The 21,371-nt window shown below is 50.6% G+C and overlaps 1 protein-coding gene across 2 annotated transcripts in view; it reads left to right on the top strand.

Moving 5' to 3' along the window:
* The window catches only part of ITGA3 (integrin subunit alpha 3), a 29,359-nt gene extending 8,396 nt beyond the window's left edge, over nt 1-20,963 (top strand). The window contains exons 4-26 of one of the 2 annotated variants that reach the window (XM_019740658.2): nt 1,773-2,022; nt 3,319-3,405; nt 3,777-3,984; nt 4,665-4,861; nt 6,445-6,533; nt 6,661-6,797; nt 6,965-7,051; nt 7,984-8,051; nt 8,128-8,264; nt 8,831-8,980; nt 9,078-9,175; nt 9,524-9,671; nt 9,884-9,952; nt 10,545-10,624; nt 10,738-10,815; nt 11,647-11,749; nt 11,907-12,089; nt 12,278-12,400; nt 13,016-13,129; nt 14,080-14,178; nt 18,249-18,374; nt 18,754-18,894; nt 19,610-20,963. In XM_019740658.2, coding sequence (XP_019596217.2) covers nt 1,773-2,022; nt 3,319-3,405; nt 3,777-3,984; nt 4,665-4,861; nt 6,445-6,533; nt 6,661-6,797; nt 6,965-7,051; nt 7,984-8,051; nt 8,128-8,264; nt 8,831-8,980; nt 9,078-9,175; nt 9,524-9,671; nt 9,884-9,952; nt 10,545-10,624; nt 10,738-10,815; nt 11,647-11,749; nt 11,907-12,089; nt 12,278-12,400; nt 13,016-13,129; nt 14,080-14,178; nt 18,249-18,374; nt 18,754-18,864 — 2,742 coding nt within the window. In that variant the 3' untranslated portion in view covers nt 18,865-18,894; nt 19,610-20,963. The remainder of the gene's footprint in view (nt 1-1,772; nt 2,023-3,318; nt 3,406-3,776; nt 3,985-4,664; nt 4,862-6,444; nt 6,534-6,660; nt 6,798-6,964; nt 7,052-7,983; nt 8,052-8,127; nt 8,265-8,830; nt 8,981-9,077; nt 9,176-9,523; nt 9,672-9,883; nt 9,953-10,544; nt 10,625-10,737; nt 10,816-11,646; nt 11,750-11,906; nt 12,090-12,277; nt 12,401-13,015; nt 13,130-14,079; nt 14,179-18,248; nt 18,375-18,753; nt 18,895-19,609) is intronic. The other variant, XM_019740657.2, reaches the window with a different exon arrangement.
* The last annotated feature ends 408 nt before the right edge of the window (nt 20,964-21,371 follow it).

The following is a 21,371-nucleotide window of genomic DNA, read 5'->3' as shown; positions in this document are numbered from 1 at the left end:
TCCAGGTCAGCTGCTCCCGCCCCTTCCAGCCCTCTCCTTCATCTCCCAGGGGCTGGGGAGGAAAGCAGAGGGCAGAGGGGTCATTGGTGCATGAGCCCGGATCTTGCAAATGTCCATTTCTGTAACTGTCTGTGTACCTTGGGCTTGTGTGTCCTTTGAGCCTTCATTTGGTGGGAGGGGGAAGGTGAGGGGAGGTGCCTAGCACTTTCCCAAGGCCCAGCATAGCCTGGGTCCTGTCTGAATCACCACTTCCTCCCTGCTCACCCCTCCCCCACCCTCACCATGCTCACCCTTCATGGGAACCAGCTGAGGGAATTTCGAGGAGAAAAGGGCAGACAGGGCCTCAGGGTCCTGCGGCCTGGTCTTGCTCCTTCCTGGAAGGCTGGCTGGCACAAGAGGGATAGCCCTGCTGATTCCAGCTCACCCGGATAGGATTGGGGGCCACTTCCTGCTGTCAGTTGTCACCTCCTGCCCACATTCTTCAGTGCCAGCCTCTGGGGTCTCAATTTCTGAGTCCCAGATAGACAATTAAAAAAAATTTTTTTTTAATTGATGTAAAGTTTATATACACCAAAATGTTTCAATGAGTTTTGATCAATTATACACCTGTGTAACCAACATTCATTAAAGAAATAACATTTACATCACTCCAGAAAGTGTGCCCCTTCCAATCGTTACCCCCATAACCAGCACTGTTGTGATTTGTCACTTTGAACACTATTTTAAGCTCCGAGTTTGCATCAGATCACTGAAATACCTTTTCTAGACCCCTGTTATGGATGGTGTGGGTCTAGGACCCATTTAAAGTGGTTCTAGATCCTGGGTCCTTCAGCATTGTCTGCTCACCCATCTGTTCACTCAGCAAGTTTTTAGTGAGCACCTACTGTGTGCCAGGCACTGTGCCAACACTAGGAACTTGACTCAGGTCAGGCTTGGCGTCTTCTAAGTGAAGCTCACACCCGGAAGGGACACAAAAGGCAAGTCAACAAGAAGTAGTCCTGGTTCTGGATTTTGCCTGGCCCCTGGCTGTAGTACAAATACCCCACTTTGAGTGATTTGCCCAATAACTGTTTATGGAGCACTTCCAGTGTGCCGGGAGAAATGCTGCGAGAGGCGGCACAGGCTCGTGCTTCACAGCTCGGACTTCAGAATGGGACAGCCTGAGATTGAACAGTCTCTGCCTCTCTAGATGTGAGATCTTAGGCAGAGACTTATTCCCTGTACCTCAGTTTCCCTATCTAAAATGGGGAAGGTAGCTGTCCCTACTCCATAGGGTTCTTAGGAGGCTTAACAGAGTTAATATGTGAAGAGCTTAGAATTGTGTCTGGCATATAGTAGGCACTCAGTAAGTGTTAGCTGCTCCTATTATTATTGTTGTATATTAATAGTGGTCCTTTCGTTAAGAGGGCAAGGTCATCTGGGGTCAGCAGAGAAGGAAGTTCCTTCATCTTCTCGGTATCCAGCTCTTTTAGGCCCAAGAGCCAGAACCCCACATTCCCTCCTTCTTTTCCTTCTTCATTTTGCCAAGCTCTCTGAGCCACTCTCAAATCCAGTAGCTTCTGGCCTTCCAAAAAGTGTTCCCAACTTTCAGAACAGCTTTCTGAATTCTGGAAAGGAGATGGAGGTTCAGGCATCACTGTGGGAAGAAAGAAAAGCCAGGAGGCCCCTTTCAGCTCCTCTCCCACAAAGCCAGAGGTGCACAGGGTCACGCAGACAGCGACTCCTGGGTTTCTGCTGCGGACTCAGGCTGTGTGTTGGGGTGGGGTCCCCAGGTCTGTGCCCACCGCTACACCCAGGTGCTGTGGTCGGGGTCGGAGGACCAGCGGCGTATGGTGGGCAAGTGCTACGTGCGGGGCAATGACCTAGAGCTGGACCGCCATGATGAGTGGCAGACCTACCACAATGAAATGTGCAACAGCAACACTGACTACCTGGAGACGGGCATGTGTCAGCTGGGCACCAGCGGTGGTTTCACCCAGAACACTGTGTACTTTGGTGCTCCCGGTGCCTACAACTGGAAAGGTGGGAACCATGGGGGAAGAGGAGGAGCAGAGACCACCCACCCTAGTTAGCCACTGGGACAGCCAGCCAAGACCCTCCACACTGGAAGGCAGAAGAGACAGGACCCCTTTGCTAATATTAGCAGCCACCACAACCTCTACTATTTTAAAGCACTTACCATGTGCCAGAGCCTTTACACCTGTTACCTTAATTAATCTTAAAATACTCTATGTACCCATTTTACAGAAAACTAAACTCAGAGAAGTGAAGTAAATTGCCCAAACTAACAGCAAGTTATGAAACTTGAATTAGAACGCAGGTCCATCTGACTCCAGTTTAACCATTTAAAAACGTATTTAAAGAGTAAGACATGCTCCCGGTCTGACTACTAAATGTTACAGTAGGATTTGGTAAAATAAAGAGTGAAAGTGCCCTTCCTCTCCCACCCTTCTCCCTCAGCCTATTTCCCAGGGTATACTACCCAGTAGCTTATGGTTCATCCAGACTTATTTTAGAATTTATAGGTATTTTTAACACACACACACACACAGAATCACTAAACACTCTGTTCTGCTACTTTCTCTTTTCACTTACAAGTAAACTGGGCATTTGCTCATGTCAGTACATGCAGGCCAGTCTTTTGGGTTCTGCAGAGTATTCCATTGTGTCAAGACCCATGCTTGGAACGCCCATGCCACACACCACTTGACAGCCCACACTCCTTCCATGTCTGCCTCTCCACTACACAGCCTGTAGCAACAGCGACCCCTCTCTCCTTACTGCATCCAACTGTTGCAGAATCAACAGGCAGAGGGAGCCCAGCATCTTATCCTGCACAGCTCCGGGCTCACCTGAGGCTGAGTCCTCTGCTTGCTCCTGTGTCCTGCCTCCCAACTCCTGGTCCTTTAGAACCTGGGCAGGGCCGCAGGTCCTCTCCAGCAGCAGCCCCGGGAAGCAGGGCCCAGAGAGGCAGCCCAATTTTGGGGGCAGGACCTGGAGGAGATAATTGCGTGGGGTCTGGCCTCAGTGTCTAGAGTGGGGGAAATGTCATCTAGTATCCAGGTGCCTGGATGACCAGATTCCAGCCATATCTCTACAACTAGTGAGCGCCCCATCCTGAGCCTCACTTTTCTCATCTGCAGAATGGGGGTCATCATTCTACCTCGCAAAATTGTTAAAGGGGAAGTGATTTGCACATGGCAATGTGCTCACAAATATTAAAAAAGGTTATTATTATCCTTCCCTTGGGAGAGGGCCTGGACATAGTAGAAGAAAGGAATGGTGACTTATACTCCCCCTCCCCAAATCCTTGTGAAGGAAATAGCTACATGATTCAGCGGAAGGACTGGGATTTAGCTGAATACAGTTACAAGGACGCGGAGGACCAAGGAAACCTCTATATTGGTGAGTCCAGTTGTGGCGGTCCAATGGCTGAAAGGGGCGGGGGGGGGGCTCAATGCCTGGCATGCTGGCCCTCTCGCCTTCAGATGGAAGAGCGAGGCCAGGGTGCAGGTGTGACTAGTGGCATTTAGTCAACTAGCACTTATTGAGCACCACCTGTATGTACTCAAGATGCAAAGTCCCCACCCACCCTCATGGAGCTCACAGTCCAGTGTGCAGGCAATACTGGGGGCTGGGCGTCCAGGGTCCACTTTCATGCTTAAACTTAGAATAGAGCAATAGAAGGTAATGGGGAGGTGTCTCAGGGGTGGGTCCAAAATAGAAGGTGACAAAGTTTACTGGGACCTTCACTGACCACCTTACCCCCATTCCAGGGTACACAATGCAAGTGGGCAGCGCTGTCTTGCACCCCAAGGACATCACCATTGTGACGGGTGCCCCGCGGCACCGACATATGGGTGCTGTCTTCTTGCTGAGCCAGGAGGGAGGCGGAGACCTGCGGAGGAGGCAGGTGCTGGAGGGCACGCAGGTGGGCGCCTATTTTGGCAGCGCCATTGCCCTGGCAGACCTGAACAATGATGGGTGAGAATCCAGGGTCATTGTTTGGGGCCCGAGAAAACAATGAGGGGGGCTGGCTTGCCAACTTGGAGAAATGAAGGCTTGCCATTGTGCATTTATTTGCATGCTGTTTGCAGGGATTTGCAAGTCAATTCTGCCTGTTGATTTGCAATCAGACTTTATTGGATTTATAGTATTTACATATTAATTGCATGACACCTGCAGCTCCTTGTCTATGCCTGTCATTTGTATGGCTCTAGTGCAAGAGTGTCCAAACTGCAGCCCGTGGGCCAACTGCAGCCCAGATCCATTGTTAATTGGCCCTCAGTAAATTCCAAAAATATATTTAGTTTACTTCAATAAACCAGGTGAGGCAATATGTACTTCACCTCGAGTGAGTGGCCCGGCTGTTTGTGTATTTTACCGCATATGGCCCTTGGTGAAAAACGTTGAAAAAAGTTTGGACACCCCTGCTCTAGTGGATGTGGGCTGTGTGGGTGTGCTCTGTGCATGGTTTCTCCACATGTGTTTTCTATTAGATGGGTCATGTTGGCATTTCCATGTCTTTCCTACAACCTATGGCCAGAGGTGCCGTTTTGTACAACCATGTGCCCTGGTACAATTGTGCCTTTTAAACAAGAGTTATGCTGCGTATTGGGAGCTAACCTCACACTCCCATTTCCCCCTCCTTCCTTCCTGTGCAGGTGGCAGGACCTCCTGGTGGGTGCTCCCTACTACTTTGAGCGGAAGGAAGAGGTAGGGGGTGCCATCTATGTTTTCATGAACCAGGCAGGCACCTCCTTCCCTGCTCACCCCTCCCTCCTTCTCCACGGCCCCAGTCGCTCTGCCTTTGGCTTCTCCGTGGCCAGCATTGGTGACATCAATCAAGATGGATTCCAAGGTATGAGCCAGCATTCCCACCCCAGCACCCCCACTGACTGACTGCCAGCTGCATACCAGGCTTGACAGGGCCCGAAGAAGAGATGGGATGGGGTCCAGGCCTGGGGAGCTCACAGCAGTACTAGAGAGAGTATGTGCGGAGGACGCCAGCAGAGGCGAGGAGCGGTTGTACCACTGGGCATCGAAGGCTGGGCTGAGTGCACAGTGGAGGGGAGCAGAAGGGATGCAGCGTGAGTGTGGGTGCTCACCTGCTGTGCCCACATTTAGCGGGTATGGGGTGTTCATGTCAGAGACGAGGCTGGAGAGGTAGTGTGGGGTGAGGTGGATGCCTTGAAAGCCAGGCAGAGGAACTGGGGCTTTATATTTGGGTAATGGCATGGGATGTCCAGAGAAGGTTTGGGGGCAGGATGGGATATGATAGCACAGCACTTTGATGCCTTGAAAGATGGTTCTGGAAGGAGATGTGGGGTGGAGGGGGGAAACAAGGCTGGGGTGTTAAGATCAAGAATGTAGTATATCAGGTGGGCCAGGAGCTGGGACAAGGTGGGACCCCCAGTATAGAGGATGTCACCAGAATGCTGAAGCACTTAGGGACCAATCAGACCTGGGGTGTCACGGAGAGGGACAGATCAAGGGGTTGAGCCTGCTTGCCATGGGAGCACCTGGTTTATCTGGAAGTCACTTCTCTGGCATCCTCGATTTCCTAGAACATAGCTAAAAACCAAAAGGAGCCCCTAAAGAGCCAAAAGAGGTGCCAGAAAGTTCAGTGAACAAACCCAAGCACTTACTGATAGAGGAGGCATCCGGTTTCCACTCAGGACCTACTTATTCTTCCTCTACATACTTTTCTAACAAGCGTGGCATTTGGGTTACTTAGGCCTTATCAGATCAAAAGCAGCAAAGTAGGAGGTCAGTCAAGTTTAAGAAGCTAAAACATTTTAGATTTATTAGTGGAAATAATGGTAAGAATGTAAAAAGCCTGGATATTTACAAGTAAAGTGCACTATAGTGTTGTGATTAAAATCCCAGCCCGTCCGTGTTAGATAGACATGGGCTCTAATATCCTGTTCTCTACTCACTAGCTGTGGGACTGGGTTTTCTGCGTCTGTAAAGTGGGGACAATAGTATCTACCGCCAGCACTCTTGTGAGGATTAAACAAGATGAGTACTTGATAATTACCTACTTTTGTGACCCTGCTGGTAGATGACATTAGGAGAAACAAGTGTCTGGAGGGACGGTTGGTAGGGGAGATGGAAGGCACTGTAATAAGGGAAAATAAACACCAGCCAGTGGTTAGGAATCTGGAATGTAGGCCGGCTTGAGACATTAACTTGCTTTGTGACTTTGGATAAGTCACTTCCCTCCCTTGGATCTACTTTCCCACATATAAAAGTAGACAACTGAGTGCACGATGGTCCCAGTTTTACTCCCAAGCTGCAGAGCTTTGTTCCTTGATGGTCTGAGTACTGTCTGGCAGGGTGAGGTCAAGGCCATGCTGGGCTGTGTGGCTGGAGCACAGGGTCGAGGAGACATGGGGCCCATAGTCTCTGGGGGGGTGACGCCGTTGTACCTCTCTCTCCCAGACATTGCTGTGGGAGCTCCATTCGAGGGCTTGGGCACAGTGTACATCTACCACAGCAGCTCTGGGGGGCTCCTCCGACAGCCCCAGCAGGTATGGACGGGCAGGGACTGAGGGGGCCTACCCTCCTTTTGCTTACCCACCCCTTCCCTATTGTTCCTGGGCCCCACTCCCCAGAGCCTACCCCAGAGCCTGTCCCCACTGCTCCCCTTGTCCCCAGGTAATCCACGGAGAGAAACTGGGACTACCTGGCTTGGCCACCTTCGGCTACTCCCTAAGTGGGCAGATGGATGTGGATGAGAACTTCTACCCAGACCTGCTAGTCGGGAGCCTCTCAGACCGCATCGTGCTTCTGCGGTGAGCCCAGGCAACCAGCAGTGGACAGGGGCCATTCTTTCCTCCCACCCCGTCTGTGTGGAGCCCTGTCTCTGTCCACCCTCAGCACCAGGTCCAGATGAGGCTGAGCTCTGGCCTGGCCTGGCCTGGGGCAGCAGGAGGCACAGATGTCTGTGTTTTCTATGCAGGGCCAGGCCTGTCATCAATATCCTTCATCGGACCTTGGTGGCCAGGCCATCTGTGCTGGACCCCACGCTCTGCACAGACACCTCTTGGTGAGACTCTCCACCCCCACTCTGCCCACCCATTCCTCCTTATGTATGGGCAGGCCAGGAGGGGTCCTGGCTCCCAAACCCCTCCCCTGGCAATTCCTGCTATCCCACCATTATTAGAGGGTTGATTCTTGGGGTAAGCATTGCCCTCCCTACCCAGCCTTATTAAAAAGCAAAATCCCTTGTAGAAGGTAATGGATGAATTGGGGGCAGGGGCAGTAATGCATGGTGGTTAGGAGTGGAAGCTCTGGACGGCCTGCTTCAAACCCCAGCTATGCCCACTGCAGTGGTGAGCGTAGGCTCCGGGGAGTGAAATCCCAGAGGATGAGGGAGACACTTGGGTGGATGGATGTGGGGAAGAAGAAAGCCAACTTGAGCACATTATTAATCTCTCTGAGTCTCATTCCTTGACTATAAAATAAAGTTAATAATACTAACCAATTCATAGGGTTGTGATAATCAAATAAGCTAATGTACAAAAAGCCCTTAGCATGGAATTCTGTATACCCTAAATGTTCAAAATATGTTAGTGCCAAGATGGTGACCATGAGAGTGATGGCTCCAAGGTCTTTGTGTGAGTGAGGACATTGGATGAGAGGCAGCGGGAAACAGAGCAGGGAAACATGGGGTTGGGTGGTGGAAAAAGACCTATACTGGGGATCCTGCACAAGACCAGCTGGGCCACACTGACTAATGACTTCAGTTTCCCCATTGGTGACCTCTATCCCTGTTTTCTATGGCTCTAATGGGAATAGGGATGGAAGGAGCCAGGGACACCCGAGACCAGTTCTGTGGACTCCCCAGTTTTGCCCTTGCCTTTCCCCGGAAGGGTCCTCCCCTTGCCAAGTAAAGGGGGTGAGAGCTAGGGCCTGGATATCTGGGTCCCACTGTGACCAAGCCCTCCTGTACATCCCCCCACCCCACCCCCGCAACAGTGTGCAGGTGGAGCTGTGCTTTGCTTACAACCAGAGTGCTGGGAACCCCAACTACAGGCGAAACATCAGTGAGTGCTGGGGCACAGGGTGAGGGTGGCCATGCTCACCTGGTCACCTGCTGATTGCCCCATCCTCCACCTGCAGCCCTAGCCTATACGCTTGAGGCCGACCGGGATCGCCGCCCTCCCCGGCTTCGCTTTGCGCAGAGCCAGTCAGCTGTCTTCCATGGCTACTTCTCCATGCCAGAGACGCACTGCCAGACGATGGAGCTGCTCCTGATGGTGAGGGAGGGTCCAGGAAAGGGGCATGGGCTCCATATACCTCAAGGAAATAGTCAGCACCCCCCCAGGTGAAGGGTGAGGGACTGGGGTCTCTCCAGAGACAGAGGTGGGGGAGGTGTGCCTGGAAGGCCATAGGTCTTCAGGGTATACAGTGCACGCACCCTGCACATGGTAGAGGAGACAGATTCTTGGGTGTGGGGATGGAACCAAAGGGCTCCTCACCCCTGAGAAGAGTGAGGGGTGTGAGACTTGGCTCAGCTTAGCTCTGGGGAAAGGGGTCCAGTGAGTGGGGGGCAAGCTCAGCCGCTCTCTGGGACATCAGGGTGGAAAGGGAGAGTTCAACCTGGGGATTCTGAGGGTGAAGGGAGGCTCCCTTCCTTAATTGTGGATCAAGGTGGTAGGAAGGGGGTCAATTTGGTGATTGGACCAGAGGAGGTTCAGCCTTACTGGGGGGTTTTCAGGGTGGAGGAAGCCTAAGCTCCGCCCTGGGGGCTTAGGGTGGTGTGAGGATTCAGTTCGGTAGGGAGAGCAGTACAGAGCTGGGCTCAGCTCTCTCTCCTTCACAGGACAACGTTCGTGACAAACTCCGTCCCATCATAATCTCCATGAATTACTCTTTACCTTTGCGAATGCCCGATCGCCCCCGTCTGGGGCTGCGGTCTCTGGACGCCTACCCGGTCCTCAACCAGGCGCAGGCTCTGGAAAACTACACTGAGGTAGGTGGGGCCGGGGCCGGAAGGGCGGGGCCGCGAGGGCTGTGGGATGAGAGGGTGCTGTGGGTGGTTGGACCCTCACGTCTCAGGCCACCCCCAGATCCAGTTCCAGAAGGAGTGCGGGCAGGACAACAAGTGTGACAGCAACTTGCAGATGCAGGCGGCCTTTGTATCGGAGCAGGGGAAGCGTTTGAACAGGTGAGCCCTGGGCCACGCCGATTGGCCAAGGGTGGGGACGCCTTCATTGGCAAACGGGAATTGAGGGGCGGGGCTTATTGGTCAGGGAGATCAGAGACCGGGTAAGATCTGAGGAGTGGGGCCTCACTGGCCAGGGGCGGGGCCTCAGGAAAAGGCGAGTCTGAGAGGTTGGACTTCAGTCGGCCAAGTAGGCTGTGTGAAGCTGACCTTCACTCGCTAGAAAAGGGGCTTTCTTCTCCCGGTGAGAGTAGAGGGCGGGCCTGGCTGTACCGAGAATGGGTGGGGCCTAATTGATCTGGGGCGGGCCCGGGGCGGGCCTTTGGGTTGAGTCCTGGGTTCCTTCCTCAGGCTCCAGTACAGCAGAGATGTCCGGAAATTGCTCCTGAGCATCAACGTGACCAACCTCCCGAGCAGAGAGCGGGCTGGGGAAGACGCCCATGAGGCACTGCTTAACCTGACTGTGACTCAGGGCCTGCTGCTGTCTTCAGTGCGCCCTGTGAGTGCCCACCACGTATTTGCATCCTTACATGCATGTCACTTACCTGTGTGGTAATTTGTCATATGTCCTCTCTCCTCAGGTGCCTACGGCATCTGTTGCTAGGGGAACCCAGTTCTCAAGCCTCTAGGGCTTCAGACACAGTGCCACAGGGGAAGGGGTGGGACAAGCCCTACTCTGACCACCTAGACTTAATTGTCTTCTTTCCTCAGCCTGGGGCCTGCCAGGGCAACGAGACCATCTTTTGTGAGCTGGGGAACCCCTTCAAACGGAACCAGAGAGTAAGTGCTGTGCACACCCTCCCAGGCTGCTCCTCCGATGAGCTCCTGATTCTTCTTGCTTCTGCCTGCCTGCTTCCCCGCCTTCCATGAAGGAAAGAGCCAGAGTGGGGGAGGAGGAAATAAAGGGTGGGGAGAGATCCAGAGACTGAGAAAAATGGGGCCACTATGGAGCTAGGCACAAAGTCAGAGCAGCTGTAGGTGAGGAAACCAGTTTTACTGAGCACCTACTCTGTGCCAGGCCCCAAGCCCAACACTTTGCTTCTTTTATATGATGTAATTCTCACAACCTTCTGAGGTGGTAGATGCTGTTTTACATAAAGGAAACACAGGCTTAGAAAGTTTCAGTAACTTGCTTAATGTAATGTAGTTCAAAAGTAACAGAGATGTCATTGACAGAGAAGGAGAAAGGGGAAGAAAAGATGAGGCTGGGAAGATGAAAGAGCAGAGATGTGGAGACCCCTTGCCCAGAATGGGGAGAAAAGGAGGCCAGAGAACCAACTCTCTAGCATAGTATCCAGCCCTTCTCCCCACCATGACTTCACCCCTGCCTGGCTCTAAATGCCCCTCTCTGCCTCCCTGGCCCTCATGGCAGATGGAGCTGCTCATTGCGTTTGAGGTCAACGGAGTGACCCTACACACAAAGGAACTCCAGGCTCAGCTGCAGCTCTCCACGTGAGTGATCTTGCAAAGCCAGTCTGTGTCAGGGTTAAGGTGTCCTGGGGACTCCCCCATCCCTAGCCTCAGCTGACACACTTTCTCACCTACTCCCTGCATTGCCTTCCCAGGTCAAGTCACCAGGACAACCTGTGGCCCGTGACCCTGACTCTGCTGGTGGACTACACGCTCCAGGCCTCGCTCAGCATGTGTGTACCCCCCACCCCCAGCCTGCTGTTGCTTGAGTTAGGGCCTTCCTGTCCCCAAGGTGTCTCCCAAGGTGTCTTCTTTGACACACCTCTCTTGGCCTGGTATCCTTAGGTGTCCACTTCCCTTGGGAAATCCCACCGCTTAACAATAATAATCACTGTCATTATTGTTATTGTTATTCCCCCTGCAAAGTAGGCAGCAGTAGAGGAATCTACATACGAGGAAACTGAGGCTCAGAAAGAGTAAATAGGGGCCGGCCCAGTGGCTCAGGCGGTTGGAGCTCCATGCTCCTAACTCCAAAGGCTGCCGGTTCGATTCCCACATGGGCCAGTGGGCTCTCAACCACAAGGTTGCCAGTTCGACTCCTTGAGTCCTGCAAGGGATGGTGGGCAGCGCCGCCTGCAACTAAGATTTAACACGGCACCTTGAGCTGAGCTGCCGCTGAGCTCCCAGATGTCTCAGTTGGTTGGAGTGCGTCCTCTCAACCACAAGGTTGTCGGTTCGGCTCCCGCAAGGGATGGTGGGCTGTGCCCCCTGCAACTAGCAACGGCAACTGGACCTGGAGCTGAGCTGCGCCCTCCACAACTAAGATTGAAAGGACAACAACTTGACTTGGAAAAAAGTCATGGAAGTACATACTGTTCCCCAATAAAGTCCCGTTCCCCTTTAAAAAAAAAAAAGAAAAAGTAAATAACTTGCCTGAGGCCACACAGCTATGGCAGAGCTGGAATTTATTTCAGGTCTGCCTGATGGAGGAGCTGTAGTTAGCCCACACCTTCTGTCAGGGCCCCTCATGTCCCCTATGACTCCAGCATCTTTCTTACCTCTAGGGTGAATCACCGGCTACAAAGCTACTTTGGGGGAACAGTGATGGGCGAGTCTGGCATGAAAACTGTGGAGGATGTGGGAAGCCCTCTCAAGTATGAGTTCCAGGTAAGAGGACCTCTGGAACCCTGGGATGCAAACTCCTGGGAAGGGTGATGGGTCACTTCTTTCTGAGTCTGGGTTCCCAGGGTGTAAGATTTGAGGGTTGATGAAATGGAGCTGGTTTTCCAGGAGACAGTCATCATGACACCCTTTGTGCTCACAGGTGGGCCCAGTGGGAGAAGGACTGGCAGCCCTTGGGACTCTGATCCTAGGGCTGGAGTGGCCCTATGAAGTTATCAATGGCAAGTGGCTGCTGTACCCCACAGAGATCACCATCCACGGCAATGGGTCCTGGCCCTGTCAGCCACCTGGAGACCTTGTCAACCCTCTCAATCTCACTCTATCAGTAAGGACACCACAGGGATCTTTCATTTGTATCTCATTCATTCACATGCTGCAAGGCAGAAAGGCCAGTGTCTTTCCTTCCCTCCCCTCCCACCCATTAGGAAGCCTGCCTCTCCCCCTGCCCTTTCTTCCTCTCCTCACCTCTGCTCCCATTCCTTCCTCCCAGCAAATCTCTTCTTCTCTCTTCAGGTCCCTGGGGACAGGCCGCCAGCTCCACAGCGCAGGCGACGACAGCTGGACCCAGGGGGAGGCCAGGGCCCCGCGCCTGTCACTCTGGCTGCTGCCAAAAAAGCCAAGTCTGAGACCCTGCTGGTGAGTGGCCAGAGCAGGGTTGGACAGGACTGTGCCCACGCACCCAGGGGAAGCACAAAGCAAGGGGGATAGGTGCTACTCACCAGGAGCTCTCCCCTCAGGAGCTCCCAGGCAGAGTGGGCAGACTCATCTTCTGCCCTCAGAGGGCATCCCACTGCCCCTTGCCCTTGGGGAGCAGCCAATACAGGGGAGCAAACGAAGAGACACTGGCTCTATTCCCAGGGGTCCAGCCTGTTGGGGGTGATACAGCTGCTCAAAGCCTTGGCCCTTAGGGCTGAGGAATGAGGAGGGGCAGGACAGAGGTCTGGAGGGAGAGAGGAAGAGGCCTGGGAAGCAAGTTGAAGCCAAGCTGGGTGGAGAGGTAAGAGGTAGTGTCCCAGTGGAAGGAGCTGGGAGGGGGATCAGGGATCAGATTTTGTGTTATCCACTTCCCAAAGTGTCCAAAAAATGTGCCTTAACCATGTAAGTGTGGGGGTGGGGAGAGTGTACGTGAATGAAGGGATGAGGTCGGACCCCTTTGAGTTAGCCAGGGGGAGGAGTTGAAGCTAAGGGGTGAAGCATGAAGAATTTAGAGACTTAAGCTGACTTGTGTCCTGTGTTCCCTGCCCACCTCAGAGCTGTGGCGGTGACCACACCCGCTGTGTATGGTTGGAGTGCCCCATTCCTGATGCCCCCGTCATCACCAACGTGACAGTGCAGGCTCGAGTGTGGAACAGTACCTTCATCGAGGTCAGTGCCTGGCTCTGGAGGTCTCCCTTGCTACCCACATGGGTGGGGAAAACAACAGGGAGAGGGTAAGGCCAAGGTCACAGCAAGGCCTCATGCATGTGTGTGTGCGTGTGTGTTGGTGACGGCATGTTTTATGCCTGACAGGTTGTACACCTGTCACTGTGCGCCGTGTCAGTATTAGTTTGTATGCTTGTGTGTGGACATGTTTGTCTCCAGCCAGAATCACCTTCTCTCATACGTCCATTGTGCTGTCATGTGTCCATGACTTTCCCACCTCCATGCCTTTGCCAGCAGCTCCTTCCCCACTGGAACGCCAGCTCCCCCTCTGTTCTCTCTCCATGTAAACTCCTAGTCAGCCTTCAGGGTCTCCTTCAGATGCTTCACCACAGTGAGATCTTTTCCAACTGATGGCTTTCCTCTGCGCATCCACAGAACCTTCTCAGAAGCCACACATGCCACTTACCACACTCCACTTTAGGTTGCAGTTACTCACACGCCGGCCTTCTCATGCCACCTAGACCAAACATTTTCTGTAAATGACTAGATTGTAAATTTTTTCAGCATTGTGGGCCACACAGTTTCTGGTGCAACGATGCAGTTCAGCCATTGTAGTGCAAAGCTGTCATGTACTATACCTAACTAATGGGTGTGGCTGTGCCAAAAATACTTGCCTTATAAAAGCAGGTGGCAGACCAGAGTTAGCCCACAGACCTGACCTAGACTGTGACCTTCATTGCCTCTGCTGTCCCCAGCATCCAGCACAGGACCTGATACACAAATGAACGAATGATGTACATTTGTGTGTGGGGAGGCCTGGCTGTCATATCCTTTGGGTGTTGCTTAAGGATGCTGGGTGGTGGAGGGGTGCCTTGGGGCGGGGATGCTTAGGGTCAGGACGAGGCTCAGAGGGGCTTCAGCGGCTTCTTTTGACCCACCCATTTCCCCTCCAGGATTACAGAGACTTTGACCGAGTCAGGGTAGCCAGCTGGGCTACGCTGTTCCTCCGAACTAGCGTCCCCACCATCAACATGGAGAACCAGACCGTGCCGGTGAGTGAGCGTGCTAATGAGACAGCAGTGCCTGGCCAGGCATGGCAGCGCGTGGCATCCTCTCAGAGTACTTTCACACGTTAGCTTTGTGGTTCTCAATCTTGGAAGCACATTGGAATCCTCCGGAGGACTTCTGGTGTCTGGACCGCACCCCTGAGCAATGAAATCTGAGTCTGTGGAGGTAGGACCCCCATATTGATATGTTTTAAAGTCCCCCAGATGATTCTGATGTGCAGCCAGGGTTGAGAACCTCTGCTTGAGCTTACTTGATCCACACAACATTTCGGTGAAGCTGTTTCATCTTTGTGGAAACTTGAAAAAAAAAGTTACATCTGGAAGAATAAATATGAAAAATTACTAATAATTTGTTGTGAAAAGGATATAAGTGGAGATATGTAGGAGACACATATAGGAGATGAATGGAGGGTTAGTTAAATATGTCGTGGTACTTTTCCTAAAATAAATTAAGGAAGTGGAGGAAGGGCTGGAAAGATTGATGAAACAGAATAGAAATTTATTTTATACAGATGGCATTTTTAATCAGTGGAGAAAGGTAGATTATTAAGTCCTGTTGGGGAAACACATGTAGAAAGTAAAGACAAACCCCTCTCTCACACCATAAACAAAAATACATTTGAGTTAAATTAAATATTTAAATATAGAAAATAAAATCCAACATACCAGAAGAAAATTTGGAAAATAATTTAATGATAATCTTTAATTATGGGAGTTCGTTTATTAAACCCAGAAGTCACAAGGGAAAGCTCTGACAACTTAGACTACGTGTAATTTTAAATCTGTATATAGGCATTCTTTAGAGATGTTGCAGCTTCCGTACTAGACCACTGCAATAAAGTGAATATCACAATAAAGCAAGTCACACACATTTTTTGGTTTCCCAGTGCATATCAAAGTTGTTTACACTGTAGTCGAAGTATGCAATAGCATTATGTCTAAAAAAGACAGTATACACACCTTACTTAGAAAATACTTTATTGCTAAAAAATGCTAACCATCATCTGAGCCTGTTGGAAAAATAGGATAGACTTGCTGGTTGCAGGTTGCCACAAACCTTTGAATTGTTAAAAATGCTGTATGTGTGAGTCATAATTAACACGAAACACAGTGTTCATAGGGTGAAATACAAATGCTCAACTCAATAGTAAAGAAATAGAAATAACAGCAACAAGACTTTTTTCCCTATCAGACTAAAAATATGAAAAATAATAATGTTGTCTGGTGCTGATGAGGTGGAAGACAATGCTTTTGATTGCAGTATAAATTGATGGATTCTTTTTTTTTTAAAATAAATTTTATTGGGGAATATTGGGGGACAGTGTGTTTCTCCAGGGCCCATCAGCTCCAAGTCGTTGCGCTTCAATCTAGTTTTGGAGGGTGCAGCTCAGCTCCAAGTCCAATTGCAGTTTTTAATCTTGAGTTGAAGGGGGCACAGCCCACCATCCCATGTGGGAATTGAACCAGCAACCTTGTTGTTGAGAGCTCGCGCTGTAAACAGCTGAGCCATGCGGCCGCCCTTGATGGATTCTTTTGGAAATGACTTTGTCAATATCTATTAAAATTTAGAATGCACATTTCCTTTGATCCAGCACATGATAATATATCTTAAGAATCTAATAGGACAAGTATGTGAACATAAATATATGGGGGTATTTTAATGCATTGTTTATAATGACATAAAATTGGAAACAATCTAAGTGTCTTTCAGTAGATTGGTTCAATAAATTATGGTACATTTCCTACAATGACTATGCAGTCATCAGAGATATTAGGTTGATCTTTATTAATTGACATCGAAAGATGATGATATTAAGTGAAAAGGGAAGCAGGTCGCAGAAGAATGTGCAGTATACATACCGTGTTTCCCTGAAAATAAGAGCTAGCCGGACAATCAGCCCTAATGCATCTTTTGGAGCAAAAATTAATATAAGATCCGGTATTATATTTAGTATATTATACAATATATATTATGTTATATTATATTATATTAATTATATTATATTATACCTGGAATTATATTATAGCACAATAAGACCGGGTCTTATATTAATTTTTGCTCCAAAAGATGCATTAGAGCTGATTGTCCAGCTAGGTTTTACTTTTGGGGAATCATGGTAGATCCCATTTATGTGGAAGAAAAAAGTATATATGTTTAACATTTACATTGAAAATTATGGAAAGAGATTTACCAAAATGTTGAAGATAGTTATATCCAGGGAATCACTGGAAAGTTTTAATATTCTTTACATTATCTGCATTTTTATTTGCAATGATAAAAAATTGAGAGGGGCTAAACTTTTCTATTTATTTATTTATTTATTTATTTATTTATTTATTTATTTATTTATTTTGATTTTTCTTCCCCCTCCCCACCACCTTCTCCTTTGGCAGCTATATGCTTGTTCACTATATCTATGGGTCTGTTTCTGTTTGGTTTTATATATTCCTTCTTTTTTAGAATCCGCATATAAGTGAAATCATACAGTATTTGTCTTTCTTTGTCTAACTTATTTCACTTATCACAATACCTTCTAGGTCCATCCATGTTGTTACAAATGGCAAGATTTCATTTTTTTTTATGGCTGAATAATATTCCATTGTATACATGTACCACATCTTCTTTATCCATTCATCTATTGATAAGACACCTAGGTTGCTTCCATATCTTAGCAATTATTAGTAATGCTGCAATGAACATAGGCGCGCATATATCTTTTCATATTAGTGTTTTTGTTTTCTTTGGATAAATACCCAGAAGTGCAGTTGCTGGATTGTATGGCGGCTCTATTTTTAATTTTTTGAGGAACTTCTGTACTGTTTTCCATAGTGGCTGCACCAATTTACAATCCCACCACCAGTGCATGAGGGTTCCCTTTTCTCCACATCCTTGCCAGTACTTGTTACTTGTTGACTTATTGATTATAGCCATTCTGACAAGTGTGAGGTGATATTGTAGTTTTCATTTGCATTTCCTGATGATTAGTGATGTTGAGCATCTTTTCATATGTTTGTTGGCCATCTGTATGTCCTCTTTGGAGACCATCTACTCAGGTCCTCCGCCAGTTTTTAAAATTGGATTGTTTGGTTTTTTGGTGTTAAGTTGTATGAGTTTCTTATATATAACCCCTTATCAGATGTATAATTTGTGAGTATCTTCTCCTGTTCAGTAGATTGTCTTTTCATTTTGTTGATTGTTTCCTTCGCTGTGCAAAAGCTTTTTAGTTTGATGCAGTCTCATTTGTTTACTCATCTGTATTTTTTAAAAATAATCAAAATAAGTTTTAAGAAATAATAATCATATATAATCAGAAAAATATTTTTCTATGCATGTAAAATATATATAGTATAGTATATAATTTTATAATATATGTATGATTTTAATATATATGCATTGTAGAAGAAAAAATGGTACTATATATGCTGTGCATTCTTTATTTTTTTGTAAATATTTATGGAGTTCTTATTGTGAACCACGTATGGCTCAAAGCAGTTTACTTACATTAAACATATTTAATACTCCCCAGCAACCTATGAGGTAGATATTATTATCATAAGCCCCATTTTACAGATGAACAGAGAAGTTAAATGACTTGCCCGAGGTCACACAGCTAGTGAATAGCACAGCTGAGGCTTGAACTCAGGTAGTCTGGCTCCAGAACCCCTGCTTTTGGCCACTCAGCTATATGCCTTATGATCCTCTTATCAGAGAACATGAAATGAAGATTCAGAGAGGTGAAATAACTTGTCCAGAGTCACACAGCTTGTCAGGGATGGAGCTGGTACCCAAGCCCTGAAGTGTAGGTCACAAACCCAGCTCCAGGCTGCCTCCTAGGTCTGAGACTGCTCCTTTGGAGCCAGGGCTGCACCTGGGAGAAACCAGATGGATGGATCTGCTTCTGTAAGTGGGGAGGCAGGGGCTTTTTATAGTCTGTGAGTGCCCCCTACTGGCAGTAGGTCAAACAGCAGGGTCGGGGACCGAGCTGGGACAGGAAGGAGGAGCATGGGGCCTAAGGGGGCGAACACAGGGCTGAGCGCCTTCTCACCCCCTCCAGTTCTCCGTGGACATAGACTCTGAGCTGGTGGAGGAGATACCAGCCGAGATCGAACTGTGGCTGGTGCTTGTGGCCGTGACGGCTGGGCTGCTGCTGCTCGGGCTCATCATCCTGCTGCTATGGAAGGTTAGGACCCCCGCCGTCCACCCAGACTCCGGCGCCAGGACCTCCTGCCAGCAGACCCTCAATAATTCTCCCTTCATGCCATTCCTCACTTCCCTCTGACCCCCACCCTTGCCCTAGTCCTCCTACCGTCCCCCCAGCTTCCAGTCTTACCCCCTGCCCACCCTTACCTCACCCACTGGGATGCTCCTGCCTGGGTTAATGGGGGGACTTGCTAGCTGGAAAAGGGAACCCAGGAACTCTGGCTTCTGACCATACCACCCAGCTAGGGCTGGGACCTATACCTCCAGGCTCCTCAGCCCTAAGCCCCAGTCCATGAGTGCTGCTGGCAAGGACCCCCCAGCTCCCCTGATGTCCCCTCCCCACCTCCTCCCCTCCGCAGTGCGGCTTCTTCAAGCGAGCCCGCACTCGTGCCCTGTATGAAGCTAAGAGACAGAAGGCGGAGATGAAGAGCCAGCCATCAGAGACAGAGAGGCTGACCGAAGACTACTGAGGGGGCAGCCCCTGCCCCCGGCCCACCTGGGTAACAAGGCCTCCGGACTCTCTTCCCGGAGCCCCTCAGCTGGCCCGGGCCTCTGACTCTGTCCTATCTGCTCCTCTTCCTTTATGGGCCCACTCTGTCCCCAGCACCACCCCAAAGGCCACTCTGCCTCCCTTTCATGCCCTGGGAGAGCTCAGGGTATCTGCTTTCACCAGCCTCCCCATTGAGCCCCCCAAGGACTTGTGGCCCCAAGAGGGAGCCCTAAAACCCTCCCCATGGCCCCTGTGCTTTATGGAAATTGGAAAAGGATCAAGACCGAGGCTAGGCCCCATCTCTGTAGTTCACAAGGCAAATTCCCAGTGCTTCCACCTCCAGGGAAGCAGGGGACTAGTAGAGCCCTTCCTCCTGAGAACCAGCGCTTTTCCTCCTGGGAGCCCCCTCCAGGGTGGCAAACTGACCACTCCCCTCATTGTGGTCAGGGTAGACCACCACCCTTCCTAGCCATCCCATCAGCAATCTCGGTGGCTGTCCCTCTGCCTCCATCTGCCTCTCCCTCTCCTCTCCGCCTTCCTCAATTCCTCCTTCCTCTGGGGCCTGGGGTGGGAACTTCTTCCTTCCCGTTTCAGCGCAGGGAGATGGTGTGCGTTTGGGTCCTAGCTTTGAGGACCTCTAGGAGGGGGGGAGGGGGCTAGGCACATCTTCCCACTGGCTTGAGGGCTGGATACTGATGTCCTCCCACTTTTTCTCCCAACCCCAGTGTGACTTCTTTAAGCGGACCCGCTATTACCGGATCATGCCCAAGTACCATGCGGTGCGGATCCGGGAGGAGGAGCGCTACCCACCTCCGGGAAGGACCGTGCCCACCAAGAAGCACTGGGTGACCAGCTGGCATACTTGGGACCGATACTACTGATGTCCTCCCTGATCCCACCCCTGTGCCCCCAGTGTCCTGTTTTTCTATTTATCATAAGTTATGCCCCGGCAGTCCACAGGGGCCACTGCCTTTGGCTGGCACCAGCAGGCTCAGGCACACACACCTCTGAGCACATGCGTGTGCTGTCTGGCCACGGGTTTCTCCCCCCAGGAGGGCTGGGTCATGGACATCGCTATGCCGCGCACACTGCAGCCCTGTGTCCTGGACACATGTGGGTCCCACTGTCTGTGGACTCCACCTGTGCACCACAGATAGTGTATGGACATGTGTGTCCCAGCCTCTGCCTGTGCTAACACCAAGCCAAAGGCCGTCTGCTAGAGCCAGGGGGAAAAGGCCCCCAATGTGGTGACACCTCCCCCATTCACACTGGACCCATCTTGAGCCATAGTCACTGGATGGATTCTGCTCTCGAGATTAAAACTACTGACAGCGAACAGCCCATTAGGCCCTCAGCTGTAGTCCCATGCCAGAGCGCGTGGGGTCTGCCTGAGGTTGCCCCACAGGGCAGTTTGCAGGACCTGGCATACTCAGGCACAAGAGCAGAATGAACTAGCAAGCAGGGCCACAGGATGGCTTTCTTTAATGGATTGCTGTGAAGCCTTTCTCCTCCGCCATGGCAAGCACTAGCAAGGGAATGCAGCCTGAAGGAACAAAGATGGACAAGCCGCTAGACAGCCTGGACACGCTGTGCTGGGACTTCCCTGGGAGCATGGTGGAATCCTTAACAGAGAAGGGGACTGATCCTGGATCAAGGAGAGGTTGGAAGGATAGAGGAAATAACACTCCTCACCCGCCACTATCATTCTAGCCTCTGAAGGGCCGGGAGAGACCCACAAGGTCACAGAGGGAGCGACGTTTGAATGTAGGACAGGGAGGGAACCCTGTCCCTGCCCCATTGGCCAGACCTCACTGTACCCCCACTGACCATGGGTTAGGGGCCTAGAAGTGGAGTTCCTGGCTGTCCTTGGCTTTCATCACCAATTGGCTCTGCCTTCTCCCCCATGGACCCATTCTGGAAGTTGAAGCTGGTTCCAGAAACCCCCTCCTGCCCCCTGCCTGTTAGCAGGCTCCCTTCCCCCCTTCCATGGTACTGTAGCAGGGGAGCTCCCTCCCCCTCCTTGTGCCTTCTTTGTATATAGGCTTCTCACATCAACCAATAAACAGCTCCCAGTTTGTATACACTGCATCTGCCTCCACCCCCTGCCCCTTACCAGCCCCATTCAGTCTGATGGATGATGGCATCTAGCTGACACCCAGGTAGACAGAGCCTGGTACAGGGGTCTTAGAGTTTGGGAGGGTGAAAATCTATGGTGGAGACACCTGCCCCTGCTCTCAGGGATGCCCCAGTCTAAGGGCTGGTCGTAGACAGGGAACTGAAATGTAGAACAAGATGAGGGGCAAGGCCTGCGTAAACTGGAGGGAATCCAAAGTGGCTTCTTGGTGGCCAGTGAGCTGGCCCTGGGGAGGGAAGAGGAGAGAGGTGGTGACATGCGGGGTCTGGAAAAGGCAGGAAGCTACTTTGCTGCAGAAACAGATAGTCCTGGATGATGGTGGAGGGAGGCTGGGTGCGAGGGTGAAGAGCCAA

Source organism: Rhinolophus sinicus, linkage group LG15, assembly GCF_036562045.2.
Source record: "Rhinolophus sinicus isolate RSC01 linkage group LG15, ASM3656204v1, whole genome shotgun sequence".
Classification (NCBI taxonomy): Eukaryota; Metazoa; Chordata; class Mammalia; order Chiroptera; family Rhinolophidae; genus Rhinolophus; species Rhinolophus sinicus.
The sequence above is the reverse complement of the archived record's forward strand: the minus strand, read 5'-3'. Positions and strand labels throughout refer to the sequence as shown.